General features: G+C 47.7%; 1 protein-coding gene across 1 annotated transcript; it reads right to left on the reverse strand.

Annotated features, from left to right (window-relative positions):
* Nucleotides 1-2647: 2647 nt before the first annotated feature.
* LOC135809928 (rho GTPase-activating protein 22-like) lies at nucleotides 2648-19414 on the reverse strand. The gene is made up of 15 exons (XM_065323377.1): nucleotides 19301-19414; nucleotides 18388-18579; nucleotides 18130-18190; nucleotides 17537-17770; nucleotides 16477-16573; nucleotides 14722-14903; nucleotides 13844-13975; nucleotides 8924-9190; nucleotides 7662-7730; nucleotides 6497-6550; nucleotides 5456-5506; nucleotides 4984-5148; nucleotides 4583-4788; nucleotides 3930-3978; nucleotides 2648-3271 (listed from the first exon to the last, which is right to left on the reverse strand). Exons 1-14 carry the CDS (start codon nucleotides 19361-19363, stop codon nucleotides 3970-3972), a joined length of 1782 nt encoding a protein of 593 aa, XP_065179449.1. The 5' UTR covers nucleotides 19364-19414; the 3' UTR covers nucleotides 2648-3271; nucleotides 3930-3969.
* Between the last annotated feature and the right edge of the window lie 388 nt (nucleotides 19415-19802).

A 19802-nucleotide genomic window follows, 5' to 3' on the forward strand; every position in this document is an offset into this window, starting at 1 on the left:
TGTCCCTCCATGGATCCAGGAAATCGCGATTCCACGGATGCAACAAATTGCGCCATTTTGGTCCAACCCGCGATTTTCTGCCATATCCGCGATTTCCCACGTTTTTGTTGTTTTCTGCACTTTTTACGCGGTGCTTTCCATAAATCCATAATCACGTAGGTAACAAATTTCGTGATTTGGTCCAAATACGCGCAATTTTCTGCAAAGAATTCCGCGAATTCCTGGCAAGTTCGCACTTTTCGCCGCATTTTTTGTTCTTTTCTGCCGCAATTTCTTGCGCAAGTTTTCGAGAATGTTTCCGCGAATTCCCGCAGGTACAGCATAACCCCGGGTTATCTGTTATGTACTCTTGCATGCATGCATAAAAAAAAAAAAGTCGCCCACGCGCACCAATTTCACATGGGTCCTGCCCGGGAATCTCGATTTTATTTTGGTCTCGCTTTTATACTGCTTTCATTTATAGCTTCTCCATCTCCTAAACGGTCTCTTCGTTGCAACTACATGTACATGTATGTCTCACCCAACTTTGAGGTCTTGCCCATACAGGTCTTGCCCATACAGGCCATGCTCCATCATGATGAAGAAATGAAGTCCACCATGCCCTTCCAGGGGTGAATTTATTGTCATATTTTTGCATAGCAGTTTCTGCTATACAAAATCACAATTGTGTAGCAGTCTTTGATTTTGATTAGCATTTTTCTTTGAAGGTTGGGTGTTTACCACATTGTCTCTCTTGAGAGTGATGCCTGAAAGCCCATTTGCAAAAAACCGACTGAATCATAAATGTGCACGCAGATTGAGAGTGCCTGCACCACATACACTGCACTGTATGCATGCTACTTGACAGCGCAGGGTAGGCATGGATAGTCTGTATGTATCGCAGTTTTCGGCGAATCACGGTGACTTTTGAGTAGCAGTAGATCGATTTTGCATCGCAAACTGCGATGCGATACAGGATAAATTCATCCCTGCCCTTCTTTAACTTTTCACTACAGTGATGGGCGGGGGCCTGCAAGTTGATGAGGTGCAAGTCAGGTGTTGGCATTGAAGAGACCATTTTGGGATACGCAGCAGAAGTTCTATTTGTGTGCACGTGGCTGTGGTGGAGGTTAAAGCTGTACAGTGGAACTTCAGCACAGTGGAACCTCGCTTTCGGACAACCTCACTAGACCGACCACTTTTGTTCCGTCCCGAATGTTCCTCCATATTTACCACGAGTACAACAGGATAGTCATTTGCACGAATCAGGCCACTTTGTGAGGTCCGAATTCCCAGGTTCCGCTACTGTTGAGCGGCTAGTTTTAGCGGGTAAATTTTTTAGCGTTTTCTGAATCTGGACCGATTCACGATGAAATATTTTAGCGATCCGAGTTTCAGACTTTATAAAGAAGGATGACTTGTACAAGCTGTACTGTACGTGAAAATGTTCGATTGGTGCGGCAAAACTTTGGCGAAAACACTCCTTTCGCTAAAGTCGCTAAAACATCACCGTCGCTAAAATTAGCCATTTTACAGTATGTTGGCGTACGTCCAACGGCCGTAGTAAATCTGTACCAACAGCTCATAAGCAAGAGTGTCCAACTGTGATCTCTTTTCTATGGGCCAGATGCGCAGTGCGCTGCCTTCGTTACATCGTGCAGATACAGTCAGACCTTGCTCATCCGGTCCTCTTTTATCCGGAAGAAAATAGCTGGTTACAGATTTACAGCATACGTGATGCATCCAACATTTTTGTGGAAACGGATGTGTGCGGTTAAGCGAGGTCTGACCGTACACATCCACGCACTGCGGAAAATCAAGCGTCACACTTTCCCTGTGTTTTGAAACCAACTTTCATACGGAACTTAGTTCATGAACCCAAAATTCAGCGTTCGCATCTGTACTCGAACAAATTGAGCAATTAGCAAAGCCGGATGTGCTGGTACGAGAGATGGTGGATTTTGGTGCATGAGATTGTGATGAAGGCACCGTGAAAGCATTTGACATGGTTAGCACGTTACGGTCAGGGAGTCGTACAATGTTACGACTCCCTGGTTACGGGTTATGCTAAATCCAACGGAACTCGTACCAGGCACCCGAAATACCGTCAGGTTGGTATCGTTTCGACGTCTGAGGTGTTTACGGGGGAGGGGGAGGGGAGCACGAAACCAAGAGAGGGGATTATGGACTCTTGACAAAACGGTAAGATAACTACCGGTATACCGTATGTCCGCACCTTTAAAGCGATGGCGGTATATTCGATTATAAAGCCAGTCTCAGTTATAAAGCCATAGGCTTCATAAATGAAATGACATTCGAAGTATGTTCTGTAAAAATGGAGGAATAAGTACTATGCTTGCAAACTTACAGACGAGCAGGAAGGGTGAACAAGTGGATTTAGATTGAAATTTCTGTGTGGACTTTGACTCTTATGGCATGGCGTAGTGGGTGAGTCATTTTGCATCTAAAATATCTAGGAAAGCAGGGGTGTTTCGAATATAAGGCCATGGCTTTAAAGGCGCTGACATATGGCAAGATTCCAACTTTTTCTCCGCACAATACCATAATACACTGTCCGCGTGGAGCGGTGCTCCATCGCGTTCGCCTCGGAACTGACCGCTCACACTGCTCCAAGTGCTTGCTCTGCTCATAAACGAAATGGAGAGAGTTCGTTGATCTGAAGTAACAGGTTCAGAACATCATGCCAACCGTGGTACAGCCATGCACATGCATTGATGTCATGATGGCGTCAAAGACAGATAGCGATTTTGTTGGCCGTGCGTCGGCCTTGTTGGGGGGGGGGCATTGCCCCCCCCCCGAAATTGAATGCAAGTTTGAGAAAGGCGAGATCTACAAATGTAGTGAGTTCGGATGAGAGGTGTCCAGTAAGTCTAGCCCTCAGCCCCCTTCCGGCAAGCTTTTGTACACGGTGACGCTCTCAAGTTTTTAAGGCCCTTCCTCTTCTGTCTGCTTCAAGTTGGTATGGTCCTTTCTCTCAGTTTTCTAGGCTCGGATCGTTGGAACTCTCTACATGCTGACATTCGAATATGCGCATCCGTTTCTCGCTTCCGTAACCTTGTATTGACACATGAAGGGTACCCCGTAAGAAGGCTTAGGCCTGTGGGGATTGCCCTATCAAAAATTTAATAATAATAATAATAATAATGTTATAGCAAGTAAGGTAGGGTAAGGCTGTGCATTGAACGCGGTGCAGGGCGCTACAATGTTATTATTGTAGTTAGGTCGTGAGGCTGGGATGGGAGTCCATTGGGCACAACTCCTATTGCTAAGCCTATAGCACAGAGCAACACAAACATAGAACAACATTCCGTCAAACCCAGAAACAGGAAAACAAAACAAAAAACAGATCTCTGCATCTCACGTCGAAATATGACCCATTTGCTATACGTTAAACGTAGAGAAATACGCAGAGAGAAGGTACTAGGTGTCTGGGTTAGAGTCTACGGCTTCGCTTGTTTTGGGTCAAGATTTCTACGAGTAGATGTGGTTCTCTACGTTGTGGCACATGCAAAGAAAATGCGTACTGATCTGCTGGGTATCATTCAAATGCTGGCAGAAAACTGCCAAATTTAGGAGGGGAAATTCCCAGTACACATTCCATGTGATTTCTCCACGTGAACGTAGAGCAGAACAGGTTTCCTTTATGCTATGGGAATGCGAAGCGAGTTCCCGGGATTCTTTCCGTCCCGGACCGTAGAGCAGAAAACCTCTAATACAGCAAAACATGCAATTTTCGGTGATTTCGGTAGAGAAACCAGGCACCTAAATTTAAATTACACCTAAAGGCACTAGAGTATGTGTGTCTACTGTATGTGAAGGGAACGCTGGTCACCTAATTCTACATTACACCTGAAACCTGGCAGGTCCCTGGCACCGAAATTTTAATGCACCTAAAATACATGTTTTACAGTATCAGTGTTATAACGTACCTCAGTAGCATTCAAGGTAATGACAGAAAAACAGACATGCTCAAACGGTCTGGACACAAACACACACAAACACACACAGAGTAGAAATACAAACACAACTGTGAGCAGCAACAAACGAAGAAGACGAGAGAAGAAAACAAACCGAAAACTAGGAACAAAAGTTTGTTTGACGAGGACTTCGGCCATGTGCCTGCAGCCACAACAACGCAGTTACATGTATTTTACTGCGATTGACAGTAGCGGACCAGACCCCCCCCCCCATGCTTCACAAATACTAGCGTCCCTTCTTGTCGCTCATGCACTGGCTACCTGTTGCTAGCTCTCGGCTACCGGATAGTATAATCAAGAGCATTGGACGAGCATCATCACGAGCCGCCGCATCATGGCAGAAAAGTTGGCTGCGGCGGTGGCACAGTGACAGTGGCACACATTACTGTAAATATACAAAATTCCGGCGCTGCAAAATTTCGGCACTCCACGATTTTTGACATTTCGGCGGCGATTTATTTTCGGCGTGGGGTAGAGGGCATGGTATAGACTAGTGCGACAGATACTGTGAAAAATTTCATCGGCGTTTTAATTTCGGCGTTTTGGGTCGGTGCCGAATATAGCCGAAATTAAATAGCTGCCGAAAATTTGTATATATACAGTACCTTGACATAGGACACGGGTACGTAGCCGCGCTTGCCATCAAGCATACTGTCCCACCAGTTGCCGTCGGGTGATTTTGAGAACACGTCGATCACTGCGCCCTTCTGGAAGGTCAGCTCTTTGGCGGTGCGTGCGGTGTACGCATGCGACGCCTTCACTTGCTGCGTTGACGAAACTGATGGCGATGCTGATGGCGATGCTGGTACAGCTGCAATCAGAATCAGAATCACAGCACGATGGGGAGAAAATTGGAAAAATTTACGACGGGCTTCTTAAACACGGTGCATAACACATAACATACCAAAAAGAAACCAAACAAAAAATGTATTGCCCCTCCCCTCCCCCGAACAAAAGAGAAAATGATGGAAAATGATATTGGCTTCACTGGTGATGTGCGACTCACATTGTGTATCAGCTTTGGGGGACTCTGCCTTCTCCAGTGGCTTCATTGGTTCAGTGCCAGCCTCCTGGCCACCACTGCAGGGCTCTTTCGTCGGGGAGGAAGAGAGACTCCTGACTCCAGGCGAAGAGCGACGGCGATCGAGAAGTGGCGATGGTTCAGGCGAATCTGCACACGGCAAGACCACAAACACACATGCAAACACACACACACACACACACACACACACACACACACACCCACACACACGTGTGTGCTCACGCATGCACGCACGCACACACCGCTAATTTTGTCACAACACACCAGCAGGGGTTCTATTTTTTGGTAATTATTGTAAAAAAACAAAACATTAAAACACAGTACCAATACTAGTGCGGGCACTAGTCAATGGCCAGGGGGTACATATGCCAGTCAATGACCCCGACTCAATGTCAACATTCCTATTGCAGAAGCTGTGCAAAGATCATGGACTTACTAGCTGTGCCAGTGTCTGCTCCAGGTGAGGAGGATCCCTGATTAGAATCACCTAGTATAATATAGAAACACGCGCGCACACACATATGCGCACATTCACGCACGTGCAGACACACACACACGTGCAGACACACACACGTGCAGACACACACACACACGTGCAGACACACACACACACACACACATGCAGACACGCACACACACACGTGCAGACACACACACACACACACACACGGCAAAAGCAGCAGCGACAACAACAACAGCACTTGTAGCAGAAAAATAGGAATGTTTCCATCTGGCATCAGGACCAGAACAGCAGCAGAGGACTTCAAAGTACTTGCAGCTCATGGCTCCATGCAAACATATGAAATTGACAGGGTTGGAGCTTCCACCAGGAAAGTTTGAAAGGATAAAGATTAAAGAACCTCATGAACAGCACATGGAGCAAAGGGCACAGCCACAACAGAAATGCACACCGAAAGCACCAGTGGCACAATTTCAGCAAGCAGGCCTGAGGTTCTGCTTCACGCAAACCCAGATAAATCATGCGAAGAGCATGTGTCTGACTGTGAGCCTGCGTGTGTTCGTGTGTTGGCCTTGTTTTGGGTTCAGATTTCTACGCGCGGCATCTGTATACAGTGTACGCCGGCGGGACACACAATGAAATGTGTACGTAGCTCTGATGCTCTCCTTTGGTCAGTAGGCCTCTCGAAAGCTAACGCAATGAAGTGGGAAAATCACAGCACGCACTCCACTTGCTTATTACATGAATGTACATGTACGTCATTTTCTGTGCAATGCTGGAAAGCTATGCCGCATTCAACACACGTAGAACAGAACCTCACTAAAATCAAACAACAGCTTAAGTACCAGAACAGACACACGCACGCACATACGCTCACACGTGCACACACCCACACACCGCAGATTGCTTGCCCTGGCGTCCAGACAGCACCACAGGGAATCGTAAACCTCAGCTGACAAGCCCTAAGAACAACTAATACCTAATAAGGGATGTTAATAAAAGTTGGATAGGACTCACCACTTTCCTTGATGCTCAGAGATGGTACTGATAAACGCTTCCTGTTCAAAGACTCTGCATAGGAATAGATTGTGCATCAGTGACATCAATGACCAACCACAGCTGCAAGACAGTGTTCGCAAGCCAAATTCAAGTTGTGCTGGTAAGGGATCGCACCAGTGACTCTACAGGCTATCCCTTGCCTGGGGTCTATGCCCTACGTAAGTCTTGCACTATCGCCAACACCGACAATGTTGCAAAATTCATCTGCCCTGAGCGTATTGCAGGCTGATGGCTGCTATTGTTTGCTGGGTTCATTACACATAGTATTCACGTTCTATTGGAGTTACTGTGCTGAAGAAACTTGGTTCAGTGGAACCAAATCACAGAACTCAATTGACCAAAGCTAACGGGTTGATTGAAGTCACACAATTGTTGTTACCGGATGAAGTACTGTTAGGTGCTGACTCATCATAGCATATTGTTTCCCCGCATGCACCCTGCACATGCACCCTGCACTCCAGTAATCCTGCACACCTAACTACCCCTTATCCCGTCAAGTGCATGTACCATGAGCATGACGCAAATTTCCCACTATTTGCGGCATTTTGTCATCCCGTTTCCCAGTATAGTTTTCGTGTATCCCTGATCATTTACAAACCAAACAGGATAGCTTTGATCGTTGTTGATATTTTCCATGACTATGCGGAGGCATGAGCGATGGCAATGTACAGCATGGTTCTAGACAATCAGATCAGATCGCACCAGTTGGAACGTGGGCAAACAGTTCGATGGCCACTGCGTGTAAAGGACATGGGGTACTGGGGTGCTGGCAGTGGCGCACCCCCCCCCCCCCCCTCAAAAGTTTCGACCTAGGTTTCGAAGAATAAAAGGCAGGGCTAGGGGCGCGCGCGGCCTGAAACGATCGTCCAAAAGCGGTTGCACGGTACGGTGCTCGAGCCGGTGTTGATTGTACACACTACAGAGTAGCAGTGAGCATGCACGGCTACAGAAACACGGTGACCTGACTGTGTACACTGTGGTGTGTGAGATTTACGGCTCCTTGACATCGGTTTTCAAAATGGCTGACCTGGGACAGTAGCATGAAGTCATCTACCCCCACCCCATCCAGGCCGCAACCCCCCTCAGCCAAATCCTGGACACGCCACTGGCTGGGGTGACTCACCTGCCGCTAGTGCTTTGGACAGCGCACCTTGTAGACTGCTGTGCTGCAGAGCACTCTGGCTACGGCCAACTGCAGAACAAAAACATACGCACACACACACACACACACACGCGCGCGCGCGCAAGCGCACACACAATACAGTTGTAGACATTGAAATCAAGTGGAATGTCCACCCTAAATGTATATGGTATGACCGTGTAGAGTTCACACAACAAACAAATCAGTCATGGCATATGTGTACCATATGTACACATAGTACAGTTCCTGAAGCCTGACATTGTACTATATACAGTACACCAAACGCACACACACACGGGGGTGGGACGCTGTCCGTCTTTCTTCTCTTCCCCATTCTCCCAGCTCTTCTTTCATTCTCCTGGGTGGGTACCAACAGCAAGTGCATGCCGTAAGCAAAAGCGGTCGTTAAAGCCAGGTGGTCTTTAGAACCGGGTCCCATACATTCTAGGCATACGAGATTGTACTTCCATGTACTCATATTGACAGGTGTGGAGCAAAGAATACTTATGTTCAGGCAAAGCACACCTCACTAAAGTGCATTGTGACTTGTCACTTCTTTTGACTGCGTGCACTTGCTAGATCGCACTTCCACCTTTTTGCAGTCAACCCTGCCAGCCAAGAAGGCATGCGGTGTACATATATGCGGTGTATGCGGTGTACATGTACGCAGCGTGTGTGTCAAAAAAAAGAAAAAGAAGGAATCCACTGGCCAGAAAAAGCCATTTCAATCAGCTGTGTGGTGGAGACCCACCTACAGTTAGTGGCAGCCAATTCATCAGCCTTGCAAACTATTGAATGGTGTGATCCCGGAACACGTTGCTATGCCTGACATACCCCATAGCGTGTTCGCTCTGAAGCATCTTCGCTTCAATGATGGACGCGTGTGTGAGTGTGTGTCCTGGTGTGTACGGGGTCGTCGCAAAGGTTTTTTTTTGTCATCGCTGATACGAATATCGTTCATTTTGGACCCCCTACGCTGGACGGCACAAACCGCATGCACAGGGTTGGTCGCCTTTTTCATCTTGGCTCATACACACACACACACACACAAGGACACAGAAACACACATATCCACACACCCACTCAAGGACACACACACGCACACACACACACGCACACACACACGCACACACACACACGCACACACACACACACAAGGACACACACACAAGGACACACATACACACACTGGTTAGTGCAAGCCGGAATGTGAATGGCTTCATGCATTCTCCTGCTCTGCTTACATCGATTGAGCACTGCCGCCTTCTTCTCGGCAGCTTCGGCTTCGGATTCGCTCTGTGGCGCTGATGCAACAGGTGCATCCTTAGAGCTGGTCACGCTGCCGGATCGGGATGACTCGCCTGCCACAATCTTGGAGAGGGTCTCATCCATTTCAGAGCTGGGTGCGGCAATAACAGAGCTGGGTGCGGCAATAACAGAGCTGGGTGCGGCAATAACAGAGCTGGGTGCGGCAATAACAGAGGCAGGAGCCGTTTCGCTGGTGCGCAGGCCTACATGTTAAAGACAGCAAAGAGGGTATATGTACACGCAATAAAATTAATAAAATATTTAAGACCGAGCACGTGGTGCTTGGCCAGTACTGTATGGAATGTCTGCAAATTCAACCGATACGGCTCAGAAGGCGGCGAAAGCGAGGGCTTTACTGGAACCGTTATTTTCTCAGATACTGTCAAACTGAGCATGCTGGTTGGTATGAGGACGGTGTTGCTCGATGACCAGCCACAGAGCCGGGCGAGCAGTCCAACCTCTCAAAGACGGACTCGTACACCTTGCATAGTACACACTATCGTACTGTATTTTTCATTTTCAAGTACCCGCTCACTGCACTATATTCCATACGTTGCCGCCAAAGTCATAAAAGAAGGTTTTAGGAAAAACAGTGAGACCCTCCCCCCACCCCACCCCATTAGACATAGCTTGATCTCGCTAGCAAGTCTGCTAGCAAAATATCGAAGAATTTCGAAAAGGGCTGGCAAAACGGAGCAAAATATCGGTATGTTCGCTGGAAATAGGGAGATTATACGGTGCACGCGACTCATTTTCCCACATCTTTGCCAACATGTGAATCACTTTTTTTCTTATATTTATCAACACGTGACCTACTTTCGGTCAGTTTTCTCACACGTGACACAAATTTGGCCTCACACTGGGCACGGCTGTTCGCGCACGGACATCTAACAATATGGAGTCGTTCGGTGCGATTTACGTAACGCGGTACAAACCTCATGAATACGATGGGAGTTTGCGTTTTGGGATGAAACTCATGTCACTCTCCGTGTGGTTCCACAATTTCGCAAGTCAACCCAGGATTTATTATTTGAAAGCGCTCGAGCGAGATACTCAATATCCAGACAATTTGAGAGAGAAGGAAGGTAAAAGGAACTCCTACCGTGGTCAACCAGCATCCTGAACTTTTCGAACCTCTCCAAGCTGTCCCTGGTAGTCTGGATATTGACGCACGCACTGATTTTCAGCTTCTCCTCGCCGGGATCACGGGTGCAACTTTCAAATTTGCCGATATGCACTCGAACAAACGCACAATTGGATCTACATCACAATTTCGGGGCTATCTGTGTGCTTGCTGCCTTTTTCAGCAATACCCCACATGTCTACTGGGCAGTTTCCACCAGGCCTCGGCCTCCTGGAGTCAACAGCGACTCCAGCGCCATGCCATCTGTCCCCTAGATCGAATGAAAAGGTAGCTCAGCATCGAACGCACGGGACCTGAAGTTTGTGCACGGGACGTGATAAAACTTGGTGAAGATAGCCCGAAGATAGTCCTCTACCTGGGAAAACTGAAAGCTAGACTGGGAAAACTCCTGAAAGGGCTTCTTGACGCAGGCATGTCAACGATGAAACAAGGAACGAGCGAGAAAGAAGGCTTGACTTGTGCAACGCGGAACAAAATGTTCCTGAGACGAAGTTGGCCATGTGAGGTACCAGCGGAAAGCTAGTTTCAAGAGGAACACGGAATACCTGTTTTCCGTGTAAACCTGGCCTTGTAGCTTTCTAAATCGAGCGAAAACCACAGCGAAATCGGCTGCTGAGAATTTGAAAATTCAAATTTCCTTGCCGATCCAGCCCAATCGAGACTTTGGCTGCCATCTTGTTAAATGTCCAAATTTCGCGAAAAAAAACAGCCGTGCATGGGGCAAAAACTGAGCAAAATATAAACGATGAGCCAGCAAATGTTGCTGCAAAATATCAAAGCCTCACTGGCAAAATCGGGCTTTGCCTACCCCCCTCCCCCCCCCCCCCCCCCCATCCTCCTTCTCCCACCTCCACCACTCAAAACATGCTCTCGCAAACTAGGCATCGCACCGAAGCCTGCTCAGGATTTTCAGCTAAAACGCGCCCCCCCCCCCCCCCTCCTCCTCCTCCAAAAAAACCCGACTTTTGTTAGTTGTGGTCTTCTGCGAACTTTGCAATGGTCCCTAAAGCCCCCTCTCTTTACTGTCTTTACAGAGCGATTGCATTACTATGGATTAGACTACCGTGATGTCTTCCTAAATATGGCTTCTCTCAACAAATCGAAGAAGGCAACTGATGAAGTTGAAGCGCCTTTGGACGGCAATGGCTTCAAAAGGTGACGCAGATCAATGAACTTGGCTGCCATGGTGGTGGTGGCAACGATCAAAGGGAAGGTTCTGACAGCTGGATCCCTTGGGTCCAGTATGCTTGAACATCGCCACCTTCTGTCGGAGAAGGCGACAGAAGACACTCTTCCCTGTCATTCCCCACGTTCACTCTTCTGCCTGCCAAGTTGGAGGATATGTCGGAGAGGACACTTCGAAGCTGGGCTGCCGACTATGTTCGAACATCTCTTAGTCAATTAAAGACAAACGCGGTATGTGGCATGCCCAAAATAATGGTCATGTCTCTGTCCGTTTTGTTTCCAAGATGGGGAAACAAGGAATATGCACCAGTTTGGTGGCGGCACCACATTCTTCCGCATGAGAAGGTGTCGGCAGATGTCAGAAGTGACAAGACAGAGAGGCCGTACCGGCAGTGCTTGCAACTGTGTCTGCACGCCTGCTGTGAGCACAATGGCATGAACTGGTGTTCAGATGGCTTCTCTCAACAAGTCCAAGAAGGCAACTGATGCCAAGTTGAAGCGACTTTGGACGGCAATGGCTTCAAAGATGACGCAAATAAACGAGTTTGGCTGCCATGGTGGGGTGATGGCAACGATCAAAGGGAAGGTTCTGACAGCTGGATCCCTTGTGTTACGAAATTCGATTCGCTTATTATTTACATCCGTTGTTGTTCCTGGTCTCGCTGTCTTGTCTTGTCCGGTGTCAAATATGGTCTGCTGTCTGTACGGGAGTGATGCGGGGTGTGCAGTATATGGGTGTGATGTGTATGACGTGGTGTATGTAGTATATGCGTTGTCAGAGAGTGTGGATCTGCTTCTGCCTGAGTGAGTGCGTTTGTCTAACTAGTTGTCGCGCATGCGTGGATTATGTGGAGCATGCGCTGTGCGAGTCGAGTTCGGGTGTGAGGGAGTGGTGTGATTCGTCCACGATGTTGTTGTCTTGGTTCTAGTCACATGTATCGTACGTACTGGTCGCTCATTGGTCGTTTCGATGTGTTCGCCGTTTCTCTGTTTATTACTGTTGGTTGTTTATTATTTCGTTGTCTTTCTCCCCCGCTCGCTTCGCCATCAGTTCTGGTTTTGATAAAGTATTCTTGGAGCCGACAAATGAGTCAACGAACCGTTGTGTGGTGTGAAGGTAAAGGGGTGGGGAGAGATTCCGTAACACTTGGGTCCAGGATGCTTGAACATCGCCACCTTCTATCAGAGAAGGCGACAGAAGACACTCTTCCCTGTCATTCCCCACGTTCACTCTTCTGCCTGCCAAGTTGGAGGATATGTCGGAGAGGACACTGTGAAGCTGGGCTGCCGACTATGTTCGAACATCTCTTAGTCAATTAAAGACAAACGCGGTATGTGGCATGCCCAAAATAATGGTCATGTCTCTGTCCGTTTTGTTTCCAAGATGGGGAAACAAGGAATATGCACCAGTTTGGTGGCGGCACCACATTCTTCCCCATGAGAGTGTGTCGGCAGATGTCAGAAGTGACAAGACAGAGAGGCCGTACCGGCAGTGCTTGTAACTGTGTGTGCACGCAAGATGGGGAAACAAGGAATATGCACCAGTTTGGTGGCGGCACCACATTCTTCCCCATGAGAAGGTGTCGGCAGATGTCAGACTAGACAAGACGGAGAGGCCGGACCGGCAGTGCTTGGAACTTTGTCTGCACGCTTGCTGTGAGCGCAATGGCATCAACTGGTGTTCAGATGGCTTCTCTCAACAAGTCTAAGAAGGCAACTGATGCCAAGTTGAAGCGACTTTGGACGGCAATGGCTTCAAAGATGACGCAGATTAATGAGCTTGGCTGCCATGGTGGGGTGATGGCAACAATCAAAGGGAAGATTCTGACAGCTGGATCCCCTGGGTCCAGTATGCTTGAACATCGCCACCTTCTATCAGAGAAGGCGACAGAAGACACTCTTCCCTGTCATTCCCCACGTTCACTCTTCTGCCTGCCAAGTTGGAGGATATGTCGTGTGGGAATCGTGCTGACTGAAATCGGTCCTGCACGAAATTGCCTTTGTCCCACTTGTCATTGTGATGCTCTCTTTCATCATGCATTCAGCATGTTCTCTCGACAATACATAGTGATAGGCTAAACAGGCATCTGTTACAGTTTCAGGGAGATTGTACATACACTATCCCACTCTACCCTTACAGGAGGACACTGTGAAGCTGGGCTGCCGACTATGTCCGAACATCAGTAAAAGACAAACGCAGTATGTGGCATGCCCAACATAATGGTCATGTCTCTGTCCGTTTTGTTTCCAAGATGGGGAAACAGGAATATGCACCAGTTTGGTGGCGGCACCACATTCTTCCCCATGGGAGTGTGTCGGCAGATGTCAGAAGTGACAAGACAGAGAGGCCGTACCGGCAGTGCTTGTAACTGTGTGTGCACGCTTGCTGTGAGCACAATGGCATCCATCTTGACACTGGGTGTTCCAGTATTACAGTTGGCAGGGGTTTGTTGTTGAACATTATTTAAATTAACATCATGCATGAAACAGAATCTGACAACAAGTACCCAACTCAAACGGCACTAACCTGAGAAAACAGAGTGTAGTAGAGAATTCTCCAGCTGGTTGTAGAGAATAGGCTGCAGCTTGCGCAGTTCAAGACGTGACAGAGATGGCGTCTCAACAGTTTCTTCTACAGGCGCTGGAGGTTCAATCGTTTCTATGTTCACATGCGTGCAAAACAAAGAAGAAGCAATACGCTTTTCAGAAGCAACAAGCGTCATAACAACTAGTCTGTGTGTGTGTGTGTGTGTGTGTGTGTGTGTGTGTGTGTGTGTGTGTGTGTGTGTGTGTGTGTGTGTGTCTCTCTCTCTCTGTCTCTCTCTCTCTCTCTCTCTCTCTCTCTCTCTCTCTCTCTCTCTCTCTCTCTCTCTCTCATACACACAGATGTACATCATATACCAAACGGAAAAGTATATCCTTCTCTCAATATGCAGCACATGTGTTAAAAATGCATTCCGAATTTTACAGAATATAGCATACAGCACAAGCTAGTACATGCTGCACTAATGAAGAAGACTAGAAAACCCTAGCACGCTACCAAGAGTACATAACCCCCCAGAGTGTGCAACGCCGATCCAGCTCTGCATAGGGTCTTGGTCGAGCGGAATCGGATCTTCTGATGTCATGCGTACAATCCACGCCAGTGCAAGGCCGGTCTCGAGGCAGGGCACCATTGTTTTTGATCCAAGAGTACCCGCGACTCCCCGGGTTCCCTTCAGATTTGTACGGTATTATGACGCAAAGATCCGATTCCGCTCGACCAAGACCCTATGCAGAGCTGGATCAGGCGTTGCACACTCTGGGGGGTTATGTACTCTTGACGCTACTTGTAGTATGGCAGCGTGCTTAGGACAGAGCACGATTGTCACTTTACAAAGACAGAGAACAAGCGTCAGCCCGTACCTGGTTCTCCAAAGATGGTACCACGGTTTTCGACCATGAGCAGTGTAACCAAATTAATGGAGGTGGTGTGCTGCGCCAGCGTAATGGCATCCATGTCCGCCGGGGCCGCTAACAGGGTGGGCCCAAAGACGAGAGCCAGGTTGTTCCTGTTCATCTTGGTAGCGAGGGCATGCTCCGAGAAGCTGGAAAACAACACACAGACGCGACCGTATTGGGTCAGCATGTTACTGTGTGTATAGTTGTATACTGAAACTTCAGTACAGGTTGAATCCGGACAATTCGAATATACAGTAAAACCTGTAACTAAAGACCACCGTGACTAGCGACCAGCCTGCTACTACAGACCACTTCGCCAGGCATGGACGGCCTCACATTCGTATATGGTTGTGCGGTGCAAACCTCGAACTAAGGACCACCTGCCACTAAAGACCGCTTTCTCTGGCCCCAAGGGGTGGTCATTAGTCACAGGTCTTACCGTACAAGTACCACATATAATTAGAGCTTTCTTCCAGGACTGATTTCAGCCAATACGATCCCACATAGTGTTTGGTAATTTGAACCTCGAACTGGCCAAGTATGTACTTTTAACTTTTTGGTAATGGATTTCTTGGTACTTCTAATTTGGCATACACACGCAAGAGAGAGAGAGAGAGTGGGGAGCTGTGTTGCAACTCCGAGTTTCACGTGGTCACGCTCATCAGGCAACTGATAGCTCCAAGACTAAATAGGCATACATGTACTTCAAAAAGAGTGCATGCAAGTAGACTGTACTGGCCAATCCAGAGTACGCAGAAGCTGTGTCTACAGTACATACTGTAAAGCGAGAAACTTTCGCGGCGCGCAAATTTAGCGTTTTCATAAATTTTCCTGGTTCACGATGAGAAACTTTTGCGATTCTATCTCTTCAGTCGGATCTTGTACTGTCTACAATCAATGTACGGAGGGGTTTGCGGCGATTTATACTGTAAACCGTGAAATTATTGCGATGGTCTAATTTCTGCGAAATTCGCGACCGCGTGGAAATCGCGAAATTTAGACAGCGCGAAAAGGAGATCCATAAAAGGTTTAGCATGAATGCCACAGTAGCAAATTCTGCAATCGCAAAATTAAAACCTCGCAAACCTGTCCGGATTCTGAAAACGCGAACTAAAAACGCCGCAAAAATTTAACGCTTTACAGTATTCGCAAATGTGTGGTCGCGAAAATAGCGAATTTTTATCTCTAGCGAAAGTTTCTCACTTTGCAGTAAGGCAACTTTGCGTGCCATTGTGAGTATTTTGACATACCCTGCCAGACAAAATGAAGCCTAAAGCGGGATTCACAGAAGCTATTTTGCGATGCGACGGGATCTGCGATGGACGCGTGCGATGCGAACTCGCGAAATACCATTCACAGAAGAAGTCAGCGATGCGACAAAGTCTTGCTGATTTGGGTACGTCACCATGATATTCACGCAGTTTGGTGCAACTTGTACAAATTTATAGGCAACTCTTGAACCTTTGTACAACTTTGCTGTAGAGAAGGTCAATATCGTACTCCAAATCGCCTGTCGCATCGCAAAAGTTGAGCCAAGCTCAACTTCTGCGATGGCCCAGTTGCGAGATGGCTGCGATTTGGGGATTTCCCGGTTTCGCGGCAGTCGCATCGCAAAAAAGCTTCTGTGAATCCCGCTTAAATGATGAGAAGCGAGAACAAACACAACAGGAAACCATGAACATGGAATATGAGAGTTTACACAGCGAGAACACGACTTACTGGTCCAAGAAGCGCATAATTTCCCGAAGGACAATCCGCCGTCCCTCTGGTAAATCTTTCATGATCTCGGACAGGTGGTTAACCCTCTCCTGTTGATCTGCAGTTCGAGGAGAAATTCAAGATCAAGATGAAAAAATCTAGGCACATGATAATTATCAACTATATTTCTCGCCCGGACGGCGCTCAGTCTATCTGCATGCTGACACACACACACACACACACACACACACACACACACACACACACACACACACACACACACACACACACACACACACACACACACACACACATGCATTATGCCCAGTGCAGAAAAAATCAAGAGTACATATACATAACCCCCCAGAGTGTGCAACGCCTGATCCAGCTCTGCATACGGTCTTGGTCGAGCGTAATCGGATCTTTGCGTCATAACACCGTACACATCTGAGGGGACCCCGGGGAGTCGCGGGTACTCTCGGATCAAAAACAATGGTGCCCTGCCTCGAGACCGGCCTTGCGCTGATGTGGAGTGTACGCGTGACATCAGAAGATCCGATTCCGCTCGACCAAGACCCTATGCAGAGCTGGATCGGAGTTGCACACTCTGGGGGGTTATGTACTCTTGGCGAAATCAAGAGTACATGAAACCAGGCCAGAGTGTACAGCTCAGATGGGTTGGCGCCAAGGCAAACTTCCTGGATTACATCATTTTAGTGATGCAGTGCATACAAACAGGATGGAAGCAGGTCTCAAGCAGGTATCCTGCTGCACAACTGCAGCTCAGTTGTACACACTACGCAACTTCCCGCCCCAGGCCTGCACCAAACACCATGTAATCCCAGAATTTCGCGGCGACAACGTCAGGAGCTGCACACTCTGGGTGTCATGTACTCTTGGGAAAATATTTCGATGAGCAAAAAGAGAGTTGTTTACCCCCCCCCCCCCCCCCACACACACACATATACACAGTGGACACACAAACATACACACAGTGGACACACAGAGCCAGGGCTGATAAAGCAATCAAGCAACGGAAAAGACCAGCAACGGTACACGCAACTACTTGAAAGCCACTTACCAGTCTTTGTTTGTACATCAACAATACGCTGGAAAGTACTGAAAGGGAAGACGGGCTCAGGAAGATCACGCAGGTATTGCTTGAGCAAACTGCCCACGGCGTGAATATCGTACGTCTTCTTCTGTTCCTCATTGCCAAACAAGGGGTCTTTGTCTTCGTCGATGAACTGCTCTCTCATCTCTTCGATTTGGCTGACAATGCCTGGCACTCGGAACACTCCTTCAATGGTAGGACCTGCGGATAACATACAGAGCATGGACAACACACAGGACTAGAACATGTAGGAATGCAGTGAGCAAAGCCACTCCATGCTGAAGCCTTTACAGCCAGCTAGGCAGGAGGAACGGGCAACAGTCTCCAACACATCTCAGTCCACACGCCAAAGTCAGCACAATGCGCCAGGTCAGGAGTATCAGTCGCACGGTGTACACTGAAGACTGTAGCGCAATTTACTCCACATGTCAAGAACATGCGAGTAATGTTTCGAATCTCCAGGTAAACCATCGCGCACAAGCACAGTAATCAACAGATACACACACACACACCATGCCCAAAAGACGAGGCCACAAACAAAAAGAATGCACCATGCTCACCATTCTGTTCAATGAACTGGATGCAGCTTGTGACAATTGGAGGAATTCTATTATTGTTCTCCTGCAAGACAGCACAAGACAGAAACAAGACAGAAACAAGCAGTGTCTAGAAACAATGGGGGAGCACAAACCAGCAAGCTCTAATACGATACAGAAAAAAACAAGAGGAAGATTAAAAATAAAATAAAACGGGAATAAACAATTACATGCTCTTGACCCCCCCCCCCCACACACACACAAGCACACACAAGCACATACCATCATATATTTGTCGAGGTGAGACAGCGTTTGCTGCGTAGTGTCGTCAGGCTTCAGGGTCTCGGTTGCCAATGACTGCGTGTTCTTTTTGATGTCTGTATCAGAAAGCTCTTTCAGGTACTCCTCCAGCAAATCTGACGTGGTGTATTTCTTGCTCAGTTCAGTGGCAAACTCCACAACCTTGTTGAATTGCTGAACAAATATGCACAAAGTACTGTATTAGCATCACTAAAGAAACTCAACTTCTCTGTCATAAAAAAATACTTCGAAGTACTTGCATTATTTGCCAAATCACTGGAATACTGAACAGGTTCAGTGCACACTTAGTATACGTAGGATACCGTATTTTTTTCTAATAAGAGCGTAGATCTCCAATAATAGCCCAGTCTCCAATAATGACCCGGGTGAGGGTTTTTGGAAATAATAAGAGCACAGTCTCTAATAGTAGCACGGGCCGCAATTGGAGTATGCAACAAATACATTGACTGCGTGTAAAACAGCAGTACAGTATGCCAAGCACATATTTGTAAGGAGGTTTTCGGTCCACTACTTTCTTCACGGTGTCCATGTTATCGTGAAACGTCAGTATGACAATATTCCTGAGTTTAGGGTTGAGAAAATCAGTCTTGATATGGTTCATTTATGCCTATATAGACTGAAGTTGGCTCGAGAGTGGAGCATGGAAAAAAATAAGAGCACAGTCTCCAATAATAGCACAGTCTCTAATAGTAGCGCGGTAGAGCTATCGAAGATACGGTATACATGTACAGGCAGATACACACTCACGCACACACACTTACTTGTACTTTTTGTGCACACACACACACACACACACACACACACACACACACACGCACACACACACAGTGCTATTGGCGTTTGACTTTAGCCCCAAGGACAGGGCACTACTCACCGAGCACAGGGTGTCATGGTGTTCCCGACGCGAGGCCAGCACAGAGCTGAGCGTGGATGTCATGTGCACTTGGTTCTTCTGCTTCTCACCGGCTGTGCAGCACAGAAAACAGGCAGCGGAGAACAATTGTCAAGATGATGGTGACTATGGCAGTGAAACTCAGCACAAATGTAACGCAAGGCAGAACCCAATAAAACGAAGGGCCGTCAGATAGCAAGGGGAGCACTTATACACCGCCGCAAAAGTGTATGCCATCCATGAAACGGATATTGCTCATTAGGAAGGGGGCCGGGGTGAGTCGACCAACACTGTCCATGCATGCAAACTTGGCTCGTTTTTGGGAAGAGTACGAAATGAACGATGTTCGTTTCAGGGACGGCAAAATACTTCTCCGACAACCCCATTTAAAGCAACCAACACCAGTGTAAGTGCACACAAACCGAACTGCACTTACTTGACTTAGCTGAGAACAAGTACATCATTGGCATGTGGTGTGATGAGC

The sequence above is a fragment of the Sycon ciliatum genome, chromosome 2 (assembly GCF_964019385.1).
Source record: "Sycon ciliatum chromosome 2, ocSycCili1.1, whole genome shotgun sequence".
NCBI lineage: Eukaryota > Metazoa > Porifera > Calcarea > Leucosolenida > Sycettidae > Sycon > Sycon ciliatum.

What these genes read in the sequence shown, in the direction of transcription:
- LOC135809928 (XM_065323377.1), bottom strand. Translation starts at nt 19,363, where the DNA reads ATGACATCCACGCTCAGCTCTGTGCTGGCCTCGCGTCGGGAACACCAT. An exon ending in TGATGTACAAACAAAGACTG is followed by an intron (nt 16,574 to 17,536) that starts GTAAGTGGCTTT and finishes CTCGAACTGCAG; the next exon opens with ATCAACAGGAGAGGGTTAAC. An exon ending in TACCATCTTTGGAGAACCAG is followed by an intron (nt 13,976 to 14,721) that starts GTACGGGCTGAC and finishes ATGTGAACATAG; the next exon opens with AAACGATTGAACCTCCAGCG.